Source organism: Camelina sativa, chromosome 17, assembly GCF_000633955.1.
Source record: "Camelina sativa cultivar DH55 chromosome 17, Cs, whole genome shotgun sequence".
NCBI classification, from domain to species: domain Eukaryota; kingdom Viridiplantae; phylum Streptophyta; class Magnoliopsida; order Brassicales; family Brassicaceae; genus Camelina; species Camelina sativa.
Genome location: NC_025701.1, coordinates 26193562 through 26217018, shown reverse-complemented (window position 1 = coordinate 26217018; position 23457 = coordinate 26193562). Strand labels below are relative to the sequence as shown.

The following is a 23457-nucleotide window of genomic DNA, read 5'->3' as shown; positions in this document are numbered from 1 at the left end:
ACGCTACATTACGATCTAGTACAAAGGAATGCGGATCTCTTTTAGACTTTTTGTCTAGGAGTGTAGGGCATTGCTTTGAGATATCATGTATTCGTAGAAGGCCTTACTAAGAGTATTAGAAGTCTATCTAGTAGTCTTTATTTATTCATTCTATTGCTTGTGGAGTAATGTTGCCTTATCGCATTATTATTATCTTGCTTGTGTTTGGGGAAATGGGGTTAGGGAATACTAACACTTAGAGATCCCAGACTCATTGAGTAATTTTAGATTACTCATGATGCTGCCGTATTTGTTTTCGCAGGTGACCAGTAGAGGGTTATTTTACAGGGGAAGTTGGACGTTAGGAAAGCTAGTGTAAGGTTTAACTGCCTTTTTGTAAAATCAAGTATATGTATTGATGTGTGTGATTTTTCACTCCAAATCTTTTACTTGAAAAGACCACACGACGACTGATAGCACAATTAATCAATGTAGTATTTTAGGATCGATCCCACAGAGAGTAATAGCTAACACGAATTGAATTAAAAGAGAAAGAACTATGGCTAAGACTAAATAAGAGATTGGGGTTTTGGTTTTCCTAATATCTATTGCAAATAAAGAAAGCGTAAATAAAAGCAGTTTAAAACTATAATACTAAGGTGTTGGGCGTTTGGGAGTCATCTCAGGATTTTCATGGTTCTAAGCAATATTAAGTGTCAAGATCGAACAGGTAAATACTAATTTCGGTCTAGGTTCTCAAGTACGAAACTCTAATGAACTAACAAGATATTATCATAGAATGAAAGTCTAAAAGTCTTCATACTCTGTTACTCAACTTACGCAGGCAACGAAGCATGTCAACCAGCTAGTAAAACAAGTTCGATACATTCACCAAACTCCGCAGCTCAACTTACGCAGGTTACGACACGAGGTTTTGGTATAGCACTAGTTTGGAGAAGTAGAATAATGTGGTTAACGCTCCCGTTACCTAGATCAGCACTTGGTGATCAATCCAAGCACATGCATTAAGATAAAGATTTCCCAAAAGAACTCTAATATAGAACCGAAAATAAGATCTAACAACCTAATTCTAGCGAACCATGAATTCCCATTGAATCACCCCATAGAACCCAACAAAGAAAACTATTCGCTCATGATGCAAAGAAACGACATTGATATTATAAAGTATAGCATCAAAAACGAATCAATAGACAAAAAGGGTTCAAAAGAAACTTCTGTAGTTGTCACAAAAGTACTTGATTCCAAAAAAGCAATGAAAGTATGAAAGAGATTAGAAAGAGTAGAGCTCTGGTGACTTCGGCGATGGCTTCTAAAGAAGCTGAGAGAGTACGAGCTTTGACGGCTGTGGAGGAGTCTCTGGTAGTCTCTAGGGTAGCTGCTGGAGGCGTGGATGAAGAACTAAGAGGCACAAAGGAAGCACACCTCAAACCTTTGGGCTTGAAGAGTACTTATACGGTTTTGTCTTGGATTAGGGTTTGTAAGGGTAAAAGCATATTTTCTTATTGAGTGCAGGACAAGGGGCGGCGAAAGAGGGTTCTAAAAGGTGGTGAAGTCTTCAATAAAATCCCATCGGCTTTATAGTTCTCTTTACGTCTGTTTATAACACTTCTCGGTAAATCAGCCATATCATCCGGATGGCTGAACGGATTGACTTAATTCCACTTCTAGAAGAAAGATGACTCTTTCAGATTTCCATAGACACCAAGCGTGCTATAATAAGAGTTTTGGAAGCTCTTCAAAAGTGGTATGTACTGTAAAGCTCTAAATCTGTCCTGAAATATGTTTTTCTTGTCTTTTGGTCTAATTTGCTATAAAACCTGTAAAACCTTCTTAAAACCTAAAATACTTGATGATAGACATAAAAACCTTGAAATCATGTCAAACTCTTCCTAAATGCATATAAAAACTATAGTTAAAATGGGTAAAATAATGATGTTATCATGTATATATAACGTTTTGGAGATTAGCTCTCGACCGAATAAAATGTATAACTTTTTGAACGTATTTCCGCTGTATCTTATATATTATGTGTAATGGATATGTTTTTCATTCGGATTTGGCTCTTAATTATTATGGTCTAGTCCGGACCACCCAAACATTTGTTCATGGCAAGGGTTGGCAAGCTTAGACCCATGGCCCCATGGCATGGATGACTAGGGAGACTGAATTTGTTTCGGTAGTGATGCGGAGCGGAAGTATCAAGGGGGTGGTATGCTCTGTTTTGAGAACAACGCAACAGAGCAAGAGTAACGATGGATTGAAAGAGAGAGGGATAGTGGAACGAAAACTCGAGATCGGTGTGGTGATCCGATATCGGAAAACGCAAGTCCTCCTTGCAGGGCATCAAAGACAAAGCTCTTTTGGGTAGTTAAGACTACCTCTTTTTTTGGTTTTTTTTATTATGCAATATGTGTTGTTTTTATAATGCTTCTACGAGCTCTATTTATAGAGTCGCAGGAAACTGAAAATAAAACCCTAGCCGTAAAAGTTAAATGACGCAAAAACCAACGAGAAAACCGACTCAAAGTAATATGTCTTGATGGGCAAGAAAGCTCACGACAAGGCCCATCAAGCGAAGAGGATGCGCTGCATCTGGTCCCTCCGGGTGGAGAAGGATTCGTCCTCGAATCCGGATCGCCGTTGTCACCAAGGTAAGGAGAAAGGTGCTTGACGTTAAACACATTTGACGTCTTCATGTGAGACGGAAGGCTCACACGATAAGCATTGGCATTGATACGCTCCAACACCTCGATAGGGCCAATCTTCTTGGACTTTAGCTTGTTGTACTCGCGAAGGGGAAGGCGCTCCTTAGTCAAATAGATCCAAACAAGATCCCCAGGGAGGAACTCCACTGCACGACGCTTAAGATCAGCCGCTGCCTTATACTTACTTGACGATGCCGTCAAGTTATCGATGGCTTGCTTGTGTACGGCCAGAAGATCTTCCACAAAGTCAATTGCTTGGCCATGCAAACGCGTAGGATTTGGGAGTGTCGTCAAATCAAGAGGACACCGGGGAACAAGGCCATAGACCACACGAAACGGGCTGAAACCAAGGCTTCGACTAAAAGCATGATTATGTGCAAACTCAGCTTGACATAATTTAGCATCCCAGCTTTTAATATTATCACCAACAAGACAGCGCAAAAGATTTCCCAAAGCCTGATTTGTCACCTCTGTCTGACCATTGGTTTGGGGATGGTAGGCCGAACTCATATCCAGATTGGTGCGTAGTAGCTTCCACAAAGAACGCCAAAAATGACTTAAGAACCGCGTGTCACGGTCAAAAACAATAGACTGAGGCAAACCGTGCAGGCGATAAATTTCTTTGAAGAACAAGCTAGAGACATTCACGGCATCGGTAGTCTTCTTACAAGGGATAAAATGAGCCATCTTGGAGAAGCGGTCAACAACAACGAAAATGGAGTCATGGCCTCGCTGCATCCGCGGAAGCCCAAGAACAAAATCCACGAAGGCCTTCGGACAGCACGGGACGCCACTTTGGAAACGTTCACCGACGATCCGGCCGAGTACAAGAACAAATCATGACACTTTGGCCAGTCTATCGGTGAGGTTCCCGACCACACGACACGTCCTTAAGGCTTTGCAACCCTACAGACATATCGTGCGTTGAGCCGACTCGGACAAAGTCTATATCAGTACCACCCGTCCAAATTAAAAGAAATCTGATTATATTGCTAACTAAAAAGATTTCATTACAAACGATTTAACAAAAGGTTGTAGAGTTCTTAGATACGGCCTAGTGCCAAAGTTTGATTCGAAATAAACATACTTGTATTTTACAATAGACACAAAATAAAAACTACTCCGGGTTCCTATCGTTCACCACACCCTCTAGTTCCCTCTAGGGTTACCTGCACCACAAATAATTATCATAAGTAATCTAAGATTACTTAGTGAGCTTAGGGTTCCTGCAAAGAATTAATCCCCCAAACCCCAACCCCATCAACAAGCAACATGCAAGCATATACATTCAACATGCGAGCATAAACAAACAACATGCAAGCAGAACAATGAACATGCAAGCGTGCAAGCAACACAACATCCATCAGAGATAACATGCGGAAGCTAATGAGCTAAGCGAGTTAAGCTAGCAAGAAAATTCAACAACATACAACAACACGCAACAACATGTAACAACATTAACTTGAAATAAAACAAGAGTTTTAATAAGTTCTAATTTATTGAGTCCGGTATGTATCCTTTCTCTAACCCCTCATGAACATCCGTTTTACAACCACATAGGCATGTAATTGGACTTCACTCAAAACCACACCATCATGTAGACAGCCTCGGCCAGGGTAGCGAACCCAATAACCTCCGAGCTCTTCGTAACCAACCCTACAAACACACGAACACGGGTTGCATGTTGCGGTTGCATGTGGTACGGAATGGGAAGGATAACAATACCAAGTTATACCACGCATAGCCAGAGTTTCTCGCGGACTAATACGCATTATAACCTCACCGAAATTTATACTTGAGTTTATATGGTTTTGAAGCTCATAAATTTTCAAGTATCTTAACTAGTTATCACCCTTGTCACTAGAACATTTCGATCTAGCAACCGGTGTGTAACCTCACTGCGCATGCATCTAAACAAGAAAATAACGAAAGAAATTCAAGTAAATGCAACTAAATGCTTCATGCAAACCGTGCACTAGATGGATGTCTTTAATTCTCCATCTAGTCCGGCAAAATATGTGCCTGAACTCACAGTAAACCGTCGACGATCGGTCTTCCTTGATGAAGCTTCTCTCGCGGTTCACTCGGATCTCCTCTTTGGTTGAATCGATTTCCTTATCAATTCAACTTGCGGTCGATAGTCTCTTCTTGCGTCTTCTCTTCTTCCCTTTTTCTCTTTCACAAACTCGCCCACTCTTTTCTTTCTTCTCTCTCGCTCAATTTCTCTCTCACTTTTTCTCTCCTTACCCCTTTGTGTTTTGTGCGAAAGTGAGAGAGGTGAGCCTCTATTTATAGAGAGGTTGGGGGGTGGAGTCGACCAATGCATGTGGAACTCTCAAATTTCCATAATGCTATTAGAGCATGGATAAACACTTGTGAGGAACTTGAGCTAGCCACCTTGATTCCACTAAATCCCCTTGATTTCTTTAATTCCCCACTAAGCTACACTTGATTTCTTTAATCCCACTAAGCTCCACTTGATTAAATTAATCCCACTAAGCTCCACTAACCCATGATTTATTTAATCCTCCCACAAATTTCACTAACTCTTTTTTGATTAAAATAATCTCCACTTCCTCTTGTCTTAACCGATTTTTGGTGAAGGAAGATTTATCTTGTGGTTCGGTTAGCATCTCTCGGTCGATCGTCATCGACTCTCGGCAATTCTCGGTCTGTCTCGGCACTCTCGGCAACTTTTCTCGGACGCTCTCGGCAGCTATCGGCAATTCTCGGATTTTCTCAGTCCTTCGGACATCTTCGAACAACTCGGCCATTCCTCGATCCGTCCAGATTTCCTCGGACATTTCTTCATTAAACTTTCTTCTTTCATTGTTGGCTTCCCTTTTAAGTCTTTTGGCCTTGGGTTTTATTTTCGAAATTTACCCCTTGGTGAGGGTCATTACAATGTCACTCTAAGGCTGCGTCGGAACTGGCAAAGGAAGATACAATCCTGCGTTAGAAGCCCGACCCTTTGCTTGTTGACAAGCACGACAACGCTCCACATAACGGGCCACATCACGCCGTAAAGTAGGCCAAAAATAAGAAATGGTGACCAACTGTAGTGTGCGATCTCGGCCTACATGGCCCTCATCATGGAGCTCGCGGATTATCTGGAACTGTAAGCTACAATCAGGGACGCATAGACGCAGGTCTTTGAACAAAAAGCTATCTTGAATAGAGTAGTCGTCCGTCAATCCCTGTTCAGCATCTGAGAAAATTCCCGCAAAGAAAGGATCAGACTTGTAGAGCTCCGCAAAAGCAGCGAACCTCGGGATGGACGTATGAACATTGACGAGTAGGGAGTGATGACGGCTGAGCGCATCTGCGACACGGTTTGTTTTACCTGATTGATGACGGATAGAGAAGGTAAATTGCTGAAGATATGCAATCCAGGACGCATGACGAGAAGATACCTTGACTTGGCTATCAAGGTGGCGGAGGGCATCGTGATCCGTAAAGAGAACAAAGTCCCAATGCACCAAATAATGTCGCCAATGCTTAATGGCTTGGACAATAGCATAGAACTCAATGTCGTAGGTGTTGTACCGGATGCGTGATCCCGAAAGTTTCTCACTAAAGAACGCAGTTGGACGTCCCTGTTGACTTAAAACTGCATCAATTCCAAGTTTTGATGCATGACAATGCAGCTCAAAAGTAAGCGAGAAATCGGGGAGAACCAAAAGGGGGGCTGTCGTCAGCTTTAACTTGATGAGTTCAAACGCCGCAGTCGCTGCTGGAGTCCACTCAAAACGACCCTCTCTCATGCAGCTAGTGAGCGGAGCGACAATGGTGCTAAAGTTCTCAACAAAACGTCGATAGAAAGAAGCAAGGCCATGGAAGCTACGAACCTCGGTTGCCGTACGAGGTAGAGGCCACGAACGAATTGCTTCAACCTTGGTGGCATCAACAGCAAGGCCTTTGTCAGAGACCACATAGCCGAAGAACTTCACCGCCGAGGTGCCAAACTCACATTTTTGCTTAGCCGCAAATAATTTTTCCCTCTGTAGAACAAGCAACACGTCACGCAAATGAGAAACATGAGCCACCACCAACGAACTAAAAATAAGTATGTCATCAAAATAGACGACTACAAATTTTCCAATGAATGGACGTAAGGCTTGGTTCATAATCCGCATGAAGGTACTGGGTGCATTGGACAATCCAAATGGCATGGCAAGCCACTCAAAGAGACCCTCCCACGTCTTGAATGCAGTTTTCCATTCATCTCCTGGACGAATACGGATTTGGTGGTAGCCACTCTTAAGGTCAATCTTGGAAAATATAGTGGCATGTCCAATTTGGTCAAGCAGGTCGTCCAAACGCGGAATCGGGAAGCGATAACAAACCATGATTTTGTTGATGGCGCGACTATCAACGCACATCCGCCAAGAGCCATCTTTTTTTGGTATCAACAATGATGGGACTGCACAAGGGCTGAGACTCTCGCGTATATGACCTTTACGTAGTAAGTCTTCGACTTGATGACGTAGTTCCTCATGCTCCTAAGGACTCATTTTGTAGTGAGGGCGATTAGGAAGAACCGCCCCAGGAGTGAGATCAATTTGATGTTGTATGTCCCGGAGTGGTGGTAGTCCTAATGACAAATCGGTTGGAAACACATCAACAAACTCCTGGAGAACAGCAGCAAGTGATTTGGGAGTAGGCGAAACCGAAACCAAACCCTCGGCGGGAATCAAAGCTAAGGCGAATCCTTCCTCGCGGAATGCAACTTCAAAGTCAGCTTGAGAGCAAAGAACTTGAGGTGGACGAACAGATGTGGGGAGTGGACGAGCTTGCGGAAAGGAGCTGTCGTAGGCTGTTTGAACGAAGGCAAGAGGACGATGTTATGTGCTTCCCAATAAAATTGGTAAGTGTTCTTCACGCCGTTGTGAATGATTTTGCGGTCATATTCCCATGGTCTCCCCAAAATAAGATGACAAATGTCCATTGGAGCAACATCGAAGTAAAAACGATCTTTGAAGAGGGGGCCAATGGAGAAAGTAACCAAAACCCGCTGAGTGACCCGCGTTGCCACACCATCTTGGAACCAAGTCAGTGAGTAAGGTGTCGGATGCAACTCCACAGGTAAACCTAGTTTTTGTACTGCAGCAGCGGCAATAACGTTCCGAGTACACCCTGAATCAATGATGAACGTGCATATCTTCCCGCGAATAGTACATGTAGACCGGAAGATGTTAGTGCAAAACCAATGTTCTTCACGTTGTTGTGGAGTTAGTGCGAAGCAGATCAACCTTTTTGTTCGATCATTCGTCCAGCACCATCTGATCCAAGAAGACAACGAAGGACCAGTTCGCATGGCCTTCACTCTTACCCAAGAGTGAAGGAAGCCAAAGTCACTAAGGTGAGGAATTGTACTCTTTTTCCTCACTCCGGGTTTTTCCCATTGGGTTTACCGGAGGAGGTTTTAACGAGGCAAGGAGCCTAGTGCACAATGTCTAAAGCTAAGTCGCTTCCCGCGCCTAAACCAAAGGCGGTTCTTTTATTTCCTTTGTTTTTTCCCATTGGGTTTACCTTTTTGTTCCATCCGATAGCCGATCTGTCCGTCCGTCCATATCGCATATGTCCGACCCGATAGAGGCTTCACAACCGTTCTTTCAAACGGCTCGTTGGAATCTCGTCAAACTATGTTTCTCTCATTTGAATCATCTCTAGTTTCGAAATCTCGAACCTTGTCCGAGGAAAGTTTTGCGCACCTCGTTCTGTCCGAAGAGGTTTCCTCCGACTGTTCCGCATCTGCGACCTTCAGTCACATCAATAGTTGTGTGGCAAAAACATCTCTTTTAATTTCTTCTTGAGCTTGGTCCAGGAGCGCATAGGTGCCTTGTTAGCGCGAGAACGTGTTGTCTTGGTTTGTTGCCACCACGAGGCAGCATGACCACAAAATTTTGTAGCCACTAACGCTACCTGACGCTCTTCGGGTACACACTTGAAATCAAGTATCTCTTCAACCGCTACTAACCAATCAAGTAAGTTATCTCCACGAATACCACCATGAAATTCAGGAATATCCACGCGGAAACCAGCTTCCCAACGTGTATTGGCGTGTCTCTGTTCTTGTTGTCGATACTGGACCAGTTCACGATGGTTAGCGTCATCGTGATGTAGGGGATCAAGTTGTTGGTCTGGAAGACGGTCTCCGTCTAACACGACCTGGTTGTTGATGACTTGTTGTTGACGTTTCTCTTGTGCGAGTGGAGGTTGCAGATTCCCTTGGGCAAGGTGGCGAGAAAAATTTTGATTCAACGCATCGAGTGATTGTTGTAACGCGAGCTGGGAGGCGAGCAGAGTATCCCAAAACTCAACCCAGTTGATGGTTGGATCCGATTTCTCCACTCCGTCGGGTTTCACAGGCGGCATGATTGAAATCCAGGAACAAAAAAGAATCTGATACCAAACTGATGCGGAGCGGAAGTATCAAGGGGGTGGTATGCTCTGTTTTGAGAACAACGAAACAGAGCAAGAGTAACGATGGAACGAAAGAGAGAGGGATAGTAGAACGAGAAGTCGAGATCGGTGTGGTGATCCGATATCGACGGAAAACGCAAGTCCTCCTTGCAGGACTTCAAAGACAAAGCTCTTTTGGGTAGTTAAGACTACCTCATTTTTTGGTTTTTTTTATTATGCAATATGTGTTGTTTTTACAATGCTGCTACGAATAGAGCTGCAGGAAACTGAAAATAAAACCCTGGCCTTAAAAGTTAAATGACGCAAAAACCAACGAGAAAACCGACTCAAACTAATATGTCTTGATGGGCAAGAAAGCTCACGACAAGGCCCATCAAGCGAAGAGGATGCGCTGCATCAGGTAGACTCGGTTGTCCGTCTGCGAGTGTCAGCATCTTTGGCCGTCCTATCTATAGAACGGTTCGAGGGTGTTACAGACATTGTGGATGCTGAAACCGCATCACCCTATACGACATTAACTCAGTCTAATAAACCAGTGGAATGTCAGGTACACAAGTGGGTGATTCATGTATTCCATGTTATAGTAACAAAAATATATATAATCGATAGTACTTGTACATATATTTATTACAAAAAGAAGATTTAACAGATGCTTATGATATTGTACCCTTATCTAAAACACCAAGAAACAATAAATGGGAGAACACTAATTCCGTTTGTAGATGAAACCATGTTATAGTAACAAAAATATATATAATCAATAATACTTAATTGTACATATATTTATTACAGAAAGAAGATTTAACGGATGCTTATGATAGTGTACCCTTATCTAAAACACCGGGAAACAGCAAATGGGAGAACACTGATTCTGTTGTAGATGAAACCATGAACAAGGTAGGCCTAAAGATGTCGTGGTCTACTATGAATACTAACTCACTAACTAACGTCTGAACAGCAAAATATTGCTAATGTGCAGGTTGATAATCTGTATACACATCAGATCAGTCTCTCTAGATCATCTGACAAACCAGATCCAAATTCTGCTATTGTTCGTGTTGTTCCTCTAGCAGTAAAACCGATATCTATAATAAGACCTACTGAACAACCTAGAAGAGGTAGTTCGTTAAAAATACACCTCTACAAAGCTGGGTCTAACTTCAAGGTTGATCCACTGTTGACAGGTCTAGTCACTAGGCGAGCCAAATCAGAAAACTATAACCCATTAGCTGGGTCACAAAATTGGAATGGAACATGTTCTTCAAGCACTTAAAGCGGATGAAGCTACGTAAGTAATAATTATTAGAGTCTTGAGTATATACATATATATATATATATACTAATAGAGGTTTTATTTTGTAATAGTGAGTATGGAATAATCACATAAAGCCTTATAAACAATGGTTTCTTCCTAATAATGGCCAAGAAAGATATATGGGTTATGACTATGGTATGTTTGTCAATTGAACGTATTTTTTGTTCCAATTGAACAAAGTGCTTAAAATTTTAACAAAAATTACGCCCCAATCCAGCATATGCAGGTCACTATGGCTCTCTTGTGGAGGAAACAAGGGGACATATTAATACAGAGAATAGTTGCATGTCTAAACCCTTGGTTCACCCAGATTATCAAGAGTAGCTATGAAGAGTTTAAAACAAAACCAGATGCAGAGAAAGGCAAATTTGCTTAGAGTAAGAATTTAAGGCCATACATTTATTGGAAATCAACTGTTTGGGGAAAATTTGCAGGAGGAATCAAAACAGAGTTCATTAAGAAAATTGATGTACTCTACGTCCCGATGAACTGGGAAAATCCGCATTGGGTTGGCCTCGTTATAAATATGGTCTCGTGGAAATTCCAGATATTAGATTCTTTCATAGAGTATAATGAGAATTGAGATGTGTTAGAATCTTATATATGGAACATGTTGTCAAGGGCCTCACATGGGTACTCAATTCAATCGTCCCAAAAGTCATGGGGGAAACCGACTGACACGTCGTCGTACACTTGGGAGCGCCTTGAGGGACTATATCAGAACAAACGCACTAGCGACTGTGGACCCGTTTATGTAAAATTCCTGGATATGCACACAATGGGATGTAGCGTGGAGGATATGGGTAAAATAACAGATGCAGACGTCAACAAATTCAGAAACAAAATATGCCATTGATTGCTATAAGGAATTTGTTGACAAGTTTATTAATAAATGAACCAGTTTCTTTCTTAAAGGATAACGGTTTGTACTATTGTAAAAATATACCTTTAAAAAGTTTATTTACTTATATTTTTTAGGTATAAAAATCATATTTTTTATACAATATGATTCGATTGTAGGTTGTATGTTTATGCTTTCGCTTAATTACCCCATAAGATCTTAGTTGCTTCACACACTAACTTATTTACAAACTGCGCATTAGACATACTAAAAACAAACGTTATTACACCCAAAAGATGTTACAAAAGCGTTAGTGAGCCATAGAAGAATGGATGTATGCTGGCACCAAAAAACATGCATGGTCATACATGCTTTAGTAACTGCTGATAAGAGAAGCTTCCAACGAAAATGATAAATTAGGAGTACATTAGTTGCTAACCAAAATTCAAACTTATACTACCGATAAGGAGTACAAGACTCTGACACTTCTCTGCATTGAAACTATAACTAGTGCCCCACATATTAGTTGGACATGTCGTACGGTTGTGGTCAACTTGTTGACATTGAGAAAAAGCACGTAATTTACAGGGCCGTTTTGTCTCCAACGTGACCTCCAAAAAAGACTTCATTCTCGACATCTTTGGTCTTTCTGGAGGATTCCTAACGAAAGACAGTTTACATTTATACAATGTAACCGTAGTAGAACAATGCAGGACATATCTATCGGCATTATCGACTTCTCATTACCATTGCAGAGGTTGTCTTTACGATAGTATGCATGACACTGTTGTATACGGGATTGTTTAGCCTTCTCTGCGACTGTGATAGCATGTAAGCTTGGAATCCTCTCCAAATCAAAATGCCTACATGAACATGTCTTTTCTCCTGTGACTTGAAATTGATTATCAATTTCTTCAAAATTTAGACGCCTTGAATGTTCAATACGTGCCTATAAAGAAATGAAAACGTAAGTGTTTACATAATCAAAACAAACACAATTTTCCACCTAAACAAACACAATATTTTCCAAGATATCATCAGCGAGTTCTGGGATCTTCCATAAGTGTTTACAAAATCAAAACAAATACAATTATCCATGGTCAAAGTATATGTAAATGATATGTTAATGAAGCATGATACCTCCAACAGATTCTCCACTCCTTTCGTCAGTACAGTTGGAATTGCGGTAGCTTTTTTTCTCTTTCTAGCAAACCAACGTGTCAGCATATTTCGGACCACATCTAGTAACTCGGCAATGGGATAAGCTCTAACAGGATTCATTACTTTGTTTATCGATTCTGCAATGTTTCTCGTTGTGAAGTTGTACTTTATCACCAGGAAAGTGAGCCCTGCTCCACTTGCATACATATGCACGATGCAAGTAAGCATGCTATTGCGGATTAACAACTTCAATTTGATGAAAGATTTCATTGAAATCAACTATACAGAACACTGCAGCTGCTTTATTAACAAGTCTGAATGTTTCACTTCCACTAAATCTCAGAATAATATTCTTGTGAAGATGATATGTGAAAATTCCACAACTGGCAAGGGGGTATACTTTACCAATAGCGTTCCCTATAGATTTGTGCCAATCAGATATCAGTGCAAATCTTTCATCATCAGGAATTACACAACTCAATTGCCTAAAAAACCATTCCCACGACTCGTCATTCCTTGTATCAACAACCGCATACGCTGATGGAAATATATTAAAGTTTTCATCTTGTGTTGTTGCTATCAGTAGAGTCTCTTTGTATTCACCCTTCAAAAAGGCTCCATCAACAACAACAACTATCTACATATACCTGAATTCTTGAATGCAACCATCAATCACTATGAAAACATACTTAAATATGTCTAGTGTATCAACCTCAAGTCTCATAAGGGTCCCCGGATTAGAGCTCCTCAGCATGTATAAATATGAAGGTAATTCAGTGTATCCACTTTTAGGTGTACTCCTAACATATTCTCACGGTTTTAGAAGTGTCTGATGTGCCTTCCAGTAGCCAAGCTATTGTATAGTAGGAAATATTGATTAAAACACATCAGTATTGAACAGCATCTAGTAAATAAATTCTATATATGTGTAATGTACAGGTCATACTACTAGCCTAATTGGGTTAGACTCTACGACGTAGTTGGAAATAATAACAAATCTGTAAGGCACATTATACATTAACTTTTGTTAGGCTAGTATATAAATTATAAATTAGGCTAGTACATAAAACATAACAGTTTGTTATTAACTTTTTCCCCATGAAAACAACCCGTACAGCTAATTTATAAGTTCAAAATTGTAACTCCTATCTCCTATACCCTATGAAATTAAGTGTACACAATATAATTAAAAGAGTAAAGTATGTTATAATTATTTTTGTTTTGCACCTTAATTTATTCCATAGCATAGATTCAGGCCTTTAACCACAAGATTTGGCACAACAGAACTTCCTACACCACCAATAAAATCCTTGTCTAATTAAATGAGCGAAGATTAGTGGTGTTAAATTACGGCTACGAGCTGATTGTTCCGTAACAGAACATGTATGTTCACTAAAATATTTGCGAATATGCATCACCAAAGATTCCCCAATTGTTGAAGCATGTACTCTCCATTTACAACCTCGTGCCCAACACTCAATAATTAACAAATGGGGCGCTGATGAACAAACATTAAAATCAAATTTTTGTACTACACTTAAAATCTTCAATCTAGTCAACAACAAATCTCTGCTTTCAAACTTTTTCCCAACCACTAAATCACCAGCTCCCATTTCTATTTTGGGTACCTCCTTCTCAATGGCAGAATTAGTGTTGCGGAATAGAAGTTTTTGTTTTTTTTAGACACCTTTTCATCTGTTCCACACCCACCTCCAACTCCTTCATTCAATGTTTCCTCTCCTCCATCCGGTACAAAATTGGAGTATAAATGATAGTCTTCATCCCCTGAACTTGCACTATCACTATCGTCATAGTAATCAAATCTACAGTTCTCATCATCATCTCTTGATTTTTCTCCTACATTATTTTCACTATCTCCCTTCCGACAATAGTACTCTTCATCTTTCTTTCCCATTTCCTCTGCAACTTCAACAAAATCGTCAAAAAAATGACTTCTGGAGTATTGGATTCTTCCTCAGTGGTTGAAACGACCCGACCCCTTTTTTAAAATGATATTAAACTAGTGATCCTATACTCACTAACCACCTAACCACATTGAAACCAAACACCGGAATAACCAAACAATACCATTAAATCAATAATCAATAACCAATAACTAATGGTTCAATCGAAAAGAGTCATAAAACAAATAACCAGCAACCTAGCAACATTCTAATGACTCAAATTTAGCAACCTGACAGAAGCTAGACAAACATCAACAAACCACTAGAACATCCTCCTCTTCATCGCCTTGATTCCACGATCACACTTTGCCTTTACCTGTACCACAACACATATGAGATGCGTGAGTATTATCATAAACACTCAGTGAGACAATTCTCCCGTCTAATAGGCTATACACACAAGATAACTCCAACCACCAACAAAAATCAACAAACAAACCAGAAAACGGCATCAACCGACACTGACTGGGGTTGCATCGGTCGATGCATGCTCGAAATTTCGCGAAATCCCTAATTGCATCGATCGACACCTTCACATGGCATCGACCGATGCTCCTAGGTCTTATCGCGCTGTCCTTGCACTGCATCGAGCGATGCACATAGTGCATTGATCATCACACATGCCAAGCATCGGCTTCCCTAAAGCTCCTCGCCATATCTTTGTTCCTAAACACATCACACTGGATCTAATGCCACAAAGAAGCCTCACAAAGCCCCATGTGACTCAAAAACATTCTAACAAGCCAAGGAATCAACCATATAACACATAAACACAAAAATCAGAGAAATCTCAAGCTTACATAAGCCATGGTCATGCACTCACCTTTGCCAAAGAAGATTCTGACTCTAAAACTGACGGATCTACACTCATAGCAAGTTCCTACAACGATCCCAGCTACAAATCTCCACTCCACAGGCAAGATTTTTCAAGAACAGGCAACAAAAACTCCAAGAACTCTTAAGAACGGCTTCTCTCTTTCTTTTCTCTCTTTTCTCCCAGAAAATGACTAAACTCGGCCAAGGAAATCAAAGTATCTCTTTTATACTCAACTTTCAGGAAATCAAACCGAACTTGCATCGACCAATGAACCATGTGCATCGATCGATGCACCTCCCAAACCGGGAATCTGATTCGCGCATGTTACAGTGGTGTTGGGTTTAACATCTATGGTGTAAGGTTTAACATCATCAAACAATGTTCCCCCACAATTTTCTTCAATCTAAACATATAGCCAGATGGGTTCTCCGCTGCAGTGTTTGAGATTATTTTCAAACTGTCGATTATTAATTCGTAACAAACATCGGTGACATATCGCATACACTTTTTTTAAATCTCTCTAACATATAGCTCGGATGTATTCCACAAGTTCCTTCACATAAACCAAAATTTTCAAACACCATACTAGTAAAGTCTTCAAACATGGTTTCATTATCAGCATTTATAATCTTGCAACCTTTCATATTATCAACGTCAAAAAGCCATCGCTTTTTTGTCAATCCTCCAGCTACCCCATACCAAAACAATATCTTGCATTTCTGTCTCCAACCAAATGATAGCTGTAACGCCCTGACTGCCACCTTTTCGTGTGCCCATGTCCAATCTCAGTCAATAGGTCCACCGTTCTTAATGGGCCTCACGTCCTCTCACTAGGTCCGTGAGCCCATTCATATACGATGGTCAGTTTGCTACGTATGGGAGGCTTTAAAGACTTGTTCACCGTCCCTACAAGTCACCACATGATCCTTTCCTGCATTTTGTCCTCTCTCGCACAGTTTCGACAATCACTTCCTGGAAGGTCACCCATCCTTAGACTACTCCAACTAGAGCACGCTTAACTCTAGAGTTCTCTTAGGACCCTTGACCAAAAAAGTAAGTGCACTTTGGTGACATAGGTGGACAAATTAATTCTTTTAAACCTCTCTGCAAACTAGGGTGTCATAATTCAACCTCACTAACAGATCGCAATGTCCTCGTTGCGTATCAAGACCGTCACCCCCGACGGTGTGAGCCCACTTGACTCCACACTCGTCATGGTTTGGCTCTGATACCACTTATAACTCCCCGATCGCCACCGTTTAGTGGACCCATATATAATCCCAGTCAATGGGCCCACCTTCCTTAATGGGCCTCACGTCCTCTCACTAATCCCGTGAGCCCATCCATATACGACGGTCAGTTTTTTACGTGCGGGAGGATTTAAAGACTTGTTTACCGTCCCTACAAATCAGCACATTATCTTTTCCTGTGTTTTGTCCTCATTCTTACTTTGAGATGAATGTTAAAGATTTTGACCTGAAGCAAACTGTAGAGACCCGAGACAAGGAGAAAGGAAGCTGAGCAGATGGAAGCATCTCTTAAGGAACTTAAGGTGAGGGAGAATGAGCTCAGGTTGCTTAATGACACCATCAGAGAGAAATCAGCTGAAATGGAGAAGAAAGAAGTTTGCTTACATATACCTAAACTGGATTTAACAAACACAAACGAGGGAGAATGAGCTCAGGCTGCTTACATACCTTGAAGCGATGGAGAATGAGCCCAGGTTGCTCACATATACCTCCTAAACTGGATTCAACAAACCCAACAACTTTGGTTAACAACTTTGATTATATATGGTCACATGAATTCTCTTATGAACTGGATTCCCTTGGACTTAGCTCAAGCAAATATACCTTAGCCTTGGAGTGCCCAACATGAGAAGGACGGAATATGAATTGCCTATTCAGGTTATTGACTTCAATAGTGTCCATGTCAATCTATAACACAAAAGAATCCTAACTGTTAGATGCGAAAACTGATCTATACAGCTTCTTGACAGGTTGAATACAACGAAGGGTGCTGCATTGGTTTAAACATGAGAGCCCTTGAGCATGGTGACCATGAGCCTCCTTGCAACGAACAGACAAAAGAACATGACCTCGCAGGTCCTACAACAAGATTCAGATTTTCGTAGGACCCAAATTAATATAGCTCAAATCTATGATTCTACTCACCTTAACATAATCATCACAGAACACAAATCAATCAACATAGCTATAAACCTAATTATATATCTGGTGGCTTGCTTCTTGAATTGAAATCTAATCTATTCAAAATCAAAATAAAACACAAACTAAAGACACAGAACTTTTAAGCCAAAGTTTAATTTATTCCTTTGAAATTGGGTTGGAAAGAGAAGAAACTCTCATATTCAAAAACCAAACCTAGCAACTTTGACTAACATGGACTCGCAGAAAAAATGTTAAGCAACTAAAATTTATGCTCGATCTGAAATAATCTGATATACAAGAGTAATAATCGAAAATAAACATAAGGCTTTTACCTATCTTCTTCCAGCCAACTGCTTCTTCAAGCTTCTTGACATGTTCTTCAACTTCAACAAATCCAGTTAACACATATCGAGTTTTATCAAATAAACACACCAAAACTGAGGTGAATGTGAACGAAGTCGATTTTAAAGATCCGGGAACCTCCGTAAAAACCCTAATTGTGTCCATTAAACAAAGATGAAATACAAAAATTACAGAACAAGCTTGGACTTTTCGAGATTAAAACGTAAAATCAGGGTTTCAAATTACAGGGAAAGCTTGGGATTTGAGAGCAGAGACGACAAATGAAATGAGGAAGAGTTAATAAAAATCTTGGACGAAGATTCATTTTGTGGGTCTCAGACTAAAACAGATCTGAAAGGTTTAGATCTAATAGTTTTTTCGAGAAGTCCTAGAGAAAAGGGGGAGATGATTAGAGAAAGAAGACTTACCCGATAGACTCAAATCGACGGGACGTGGAAGACGACGATCGGAGGCTTGGCCGGACAAGTCATCGCGATTCGAAATAGAGAAATGAGAAATGAGAGTGATGTTGTTTTGTCGAGGAACGGACGCACAAAATCTAGGTTTAGCATTTCTTTGTTTTTGTGTTCTGTTTTCCTTTTTTTTTTTTTTTCAACCAAACATTTAAATAAATTAAAAGGTGACTCCAGAATTGGTTGCCCAATTTGGAGGTGAAGAGTTTACAAAAGTAAGTGCAGAAACTAAAGATCTAGAAGAGTGCGCCAGACAATCAGCTCGCACATTAGAAGTCCTCGGAATCTGGGTCAAAGTGAAGGAGGAGAAGGATGAACTTAGCGAATGGAATTCTTCCAACAAATGCGAGAAGGCTGGCCAGTCGTCGGGAGCCTGCACCATCGCCACCAACTCTGAGCTATCAGACTCAAAATTGGGACAATCTATCCCTGCCGCACGAAGAGACTCCATAGCCCATATCAAGGCTTGAAACTCCGTATGGAGAGGGGAGGGACTACGTCGCAAACTGCGAGCTCCCAAAAGAATCATGTTCTGTTTTCCTTTTGTGGCTAAATTTCGATTATATCAAAGCCCANAAATAGAGAAATGAGAAATGAGAGTGATGTTGTTTTGTCGAGGAACGGACGCACAAAATCTAGGTTTAGCATTTCTTTGTTTTTGTGTTCTGTTTTCCTTTTTTTTTTTTTTTCAACCAAACATTTAAATAAATTAAAAGGTGACTCCAGAATTGGTTGCCCAATTTGGAGGTGAAGAGTTTACAAAAGTAAGTGCAGAAACTAAAGATCTAGAAGAGTGCGCCAGACAATCAGCTCGCACATTAGAAGTCCTCGGAATCTGGGTCAAAGTGAAGGAGGAGAAGGATGAACTTAGCGAATGGAATTCTTCCAACAAATGCGAGAAGGCTGGCCAGTCGTCGGGAGCCTGCACCATCGCCACCAACTCTGAGCTATCAGACTCAAAATTGGGACAATCTATCCCTGCCGCACGAAGAGACTCCATAGCCCATATCAAGGCTTGAAACTCCGTATGGAGAGGGGAGGGACTACGTCGCAAACTGCGAGCTCCCAAAAGAATCATGTTCTGTTTTCCTTTTGTGGCTAAATTTCGATTATATCAAAGCCCAAAGTGATACAAAGCTTTTTAAGGCCCAAATGATTAGTTTTAGGTTTAAAAATGACTAATTTAATAAATTTTAGAAAGATTAAAGTATATGTAAATACTAAATAGTTTTACTAATTGATTTTATACATATATATATATATAATGGTTATATTTTGGTTAAATCGTGTATAATTTAGTTTCTGTATATGCAATATAAAGGTTTAAAATTTAAGGTATAGGGTTTGGGGTATAGATTTAACTTTTAAGATTTGAGGTTAAGTTTGATAAAAATATAAGATTTGGAAAACTGTAATTTTTATAAATGTTAGGTCTCAGTTTTTGGATATACTATAATAATTAGATATTCTTATAAATTTTTAAATCTTGGTTTTATGTATACATACATATATATATATATATATATATATATATATATTTGTATATATGAATTTATGGTTGAATAATTAATTTCTAAGATTTGCAGTTTATAATTTAGGTTTTGGAGTTTGGTTAAGTGTTCAAGATTAATTTTTTTTTTATAATTTTTTTTTAAATAGCGACTGATATGCGACCTCTTAGCAATCTTTACTATGAGTCGCATATTAGTCACTAAATTGGTGACTATTTAGCGACTACATGTTTTGGTATGCAATATAGTCATAAAATAGTCGCTAAATTACGACTAAACTACCGACTACCATACGTAGTCGCCAAAAAGCGACTGATATACAACCAAATATTTGTAGTCGTAAAATCGTCGTATATTAGTCGTTACGTAGTCACCATTTTTGGCGACTACATTTGTAGTCACCAACTGTAGTCGTAAAAACCATGTTTTCTTGTAGTGTAACTTCATAGTTAAGGGGCTTATGCTGGAGTAGTCTCAGGATGGGTGATCTTTCGGGAAGTAACTGTCAGAACTGTGCGAGTGAGGATAAACACAGAGAAAGATCATATGGTGATTTGTAGAGACAGTAACAAGTTTTTAAAATCTTCTGGACGTAGTAAATTGGCCATCAGATATTGATGGGTTCATGGGCCTAGTGAGAAAACGTGATGTCCAATAAAAATGTGAGTCTATGAACTAGCTAGGATTGTACATGGGACCCACTAAGAGATGGCGGTCGGGAGATTCCAATATATATAGATTTTGGTGACTTTAATAAAATTATAGAAAATGAATAAGTGAGAATTTAAATGACTACTAGAGAATTTTCTATAATTTTGTAAAGTTTCTCAAAAAATCTCTATGACTTTATTTTTCTACAATTATATAATCAAATGTATTGATATCTGCTTTAAAAAATAAATCTATAATTTCACATTTTACAGAACAGTGAGTAGTTCTAATGGAATTGTCATAAGCGTGCGAGGAGGGTGTATTAAAATGGTCAATATCGAAACTTTAGCGACATTTAGAACTAACATATATATAGTTCAAAATTCTTTCTACTCATTACCAATTAATTTTAAGTTGGACCACACTTAATAAAATGACGAGAAGAGTGTTTATAGAATTATCAACTAACCTGAATTTGGAGACCTGATTCATGAGTTGAGTCAAATTAGCCGTATGACCTATAGAGGACAAATGGTTTGTCTCATGCAGTCTGCTCAACTTCTGATCTGTCATCATCTTGGTTGGAAAATCATGTTTCATGTTTGTAAACGTATGTGGCATTTCTTACGGATGAAACTCGAGGCCGAGGAGTCGAATTGCGGTGCTAATCAAATTAAGTTCTCGTACTTTTCCACTATAGCCGAATATTTTGTAGTATTTCTTTTTCATTATGGATTTGTGTTGAATTCAACAAACGAAAGAGATGGATTTGTGTTGAATTCAACAAACGAAAGAATGTTGATCAATTAAATAACTCATATAATAATTAAACAAGAAAATAGAAAGCGATCATGTAATTTCTTATTATTATTCATTTGTAATAGAACATAATCATTAGACATTTATATATATATATATATATATATATATATTAAAGGAATTGATAATCGGGTTCGATTTGAGGATGTAATTAAAAAAAAAAACGACGTCGTTTTACCAACTAACGGATCTCGTTAACGTCTAATTAACCCCGTTTAATATCTCTGTCTAGCCAGTTAATGTTGTGCTTCAAACGGCGAAGTCAACAAGACTTTATGATTTAAATAGAAGTCAAGAAAAAAGTAAGGATTTTTTTCAATAAATAAAAATTTCGTGATTTAAATCAACGAAAATGCTAACTTGGGGATTTAAATGACATTTTTCCTAATTAATAAAGGGAGAAAGACTCCACGTACAATTTGAAAATTAGTGTATTATATTTATTTCATTATTTTCGTTTTGTTTTTTTTTTTTTTGGTTTGAAGCATTACGATGAATATATCATTTGAACGACATTATAAAATCATTTGCACCGCGTTGAAATTCTAAACCAGTTGGGTATTGTTGGCTGGCATGTTTGATTGTGTATCTTTTAATCTTTGCTTAGTTGACCGTACTATCAAATAATACATAATATATGTGATGCAACGTCATGGCTATATTTTTTTTTTTCTAGTTGCAATCTTCATTGCTGCCTATATGTTTGTATGAGACAAAACAAAATCCATCTAGAGTGAAACATTCTTCTAATATATTTGTAGTTACGTTCCATCCTCCACAAGGAACTTCATGGGTTTACACACTGATGAAACTCCGGACCGAATCACACAAGGTACGTACGTTTCGCACATTGATATTACACCGATGAATGTTTTAATTTATACAAGTTTGAGTTTTTGTTGGTTTTATACTTTTATTTCAAGAAGAAGAAGAAGAAGCTAATATTGGAGTTGAGAATCAACCAAGAGCAACGACTTCAATACCTCAAATTATCAAGAAACGAAACTGGTGGATTTGTATATTTGTCTGCTCGGGCTTGGTTGTAACAGGACGTGTTTTAGCCACACTTCTTCTTAACTTCTACTTCATCCAAACAGGACGAGATGTTTGTGATGACCCTAAACAATTTAAAGGCACATGGCTTCAGTCTTTTATCCAGAACGCTGCATTTCCATTTACAGTGTTGCTTCTTCTCTTATGGCGTTCTTTGTTCTCCACCCATAGAGAAACTCAATCTTCTTCGTCTTTTGTCAAACTATTTCTTCTTTACATCTCTCTCGGTGTCCTCTTTGCTGCTTATAGCCAACTCTATGCGATAGGGAGAACTCATTGTGTGTTCTTCTTTTGGATCTTTACAACACAGTTGATCTTCACTTCCATATTTACAGCAATCATCAACAAACACAAATTCAACCGTTGGATCATATTATCCATCGTCCTTTCTGGAATTGCCACAGGCATTACATCCTCGGATGATGCCTATTATCCCTGCGAAGGTGAAGGTTCGAAAATGAGCTATGGTGCTTGGTGTGGCCTCTTTGGCACGGTAGCCTTCTCTTTATCTCTTTGTATCATGCAATTAGGGTTCAAAAGGGTCATACCGAACACAAACAGTAGAGTTTCCGCGGTGATGTTGATGCAAACCAACGCTTCTATGATTGCGACGTTGATATGTTTGGTTGGATTGTTCATAAGCGGTTAATTCAAAGATATCAAGGAAGATTTTGAGACGTTTAAAAAGGGGAAGCCGCTTTACGTTTTGAGTCTTATCGGTTTATCACTTGCGTGGCAAGTAATGTCTTTAGGGCTAGTGGGTCTTGTGTGTTTAGCGTCTTCTCTTTTCTCTAATGTCGTCAGCTTCTCTGCGTCACCTTTAGCTAACATTTTCGTTGTGTTGGCGTTTTCGTTTATGGATGATGATGTTGACTGGTTTAAGGGAGGAGCTCTGTTAGCTGGGATCCTTGGGTTTGCATCTTATATTTATTCCTTGTACAAGGCTACTAAGAAAAGAGAATTAGCAAGCCAAAGTGAAACAGAGAGAGAGTGTGATTGATGATATGCATATTGTGATATACTATATATTTTCATGTAATTAAGAGTGTTTGTCATTTCACTGATGTAATTATGTAGGATTGAAGGGTTTGGTACCTTCTAGCATTTGTGTTCAACGTTTATGTTATGGTTGGCTTCGATTTGATTTTTTTGGTTTAAGTTTTTCATTCAGTTTTCAATATTGGTCTGAACATTTCAATTTGGTGTCT

General features: G+C 39.4%; 1 protein-coding gene, 1 long non-coding RNA gene and 1 pseudogene across 3 annotated transcripts; 1 reads left to right on the top strand and 2 right to left on the bottom strand.

Moving 5' to 3' along the window:
- Nucleotides 11913-14363, bottom strand: LOC104759809. The gene is made up of 4 exons (XM_010482691.1): nucleotides 14136-14363; nucleotides 12849-13085; nucleotides 12428-12694; nucleotides 11913-12236 (listed from the first exon to the last, which is right to left on the bottom strand). The coding sequence occupies exons 1-4, from the start codon at nucleotides 14361-14363 to the stop codon at nucleotides 11913-11915; spliced, it is 1056 nt and encodes a 351-aa protein (XP_010480993.1).
- LOC104758055 lies at nucleotides 16685-17859 on the bottom strand. 2 transcript variants are annotated; one of them, XR_762614.2, is made up of 3 exons: nucleotides 17733-17859; nucleotides 16927-17337; nucleotides 16685-16833 (listed from the first exon to the last, which is right to left on the bottom strand). It is a non-coding gene; the product is annotated as an uncharacterized LOC104758055 (long non-coding RNA). The 2 variants fall into 2 exon arrangements; XR_762613.2 differs by having other exon boundaries at nucleotides 16927-17166; nucleotides 17733-17855.
- LOC104758052 lies at nucleotides 21915-23427 on the top strand (annotated as a pseudogene).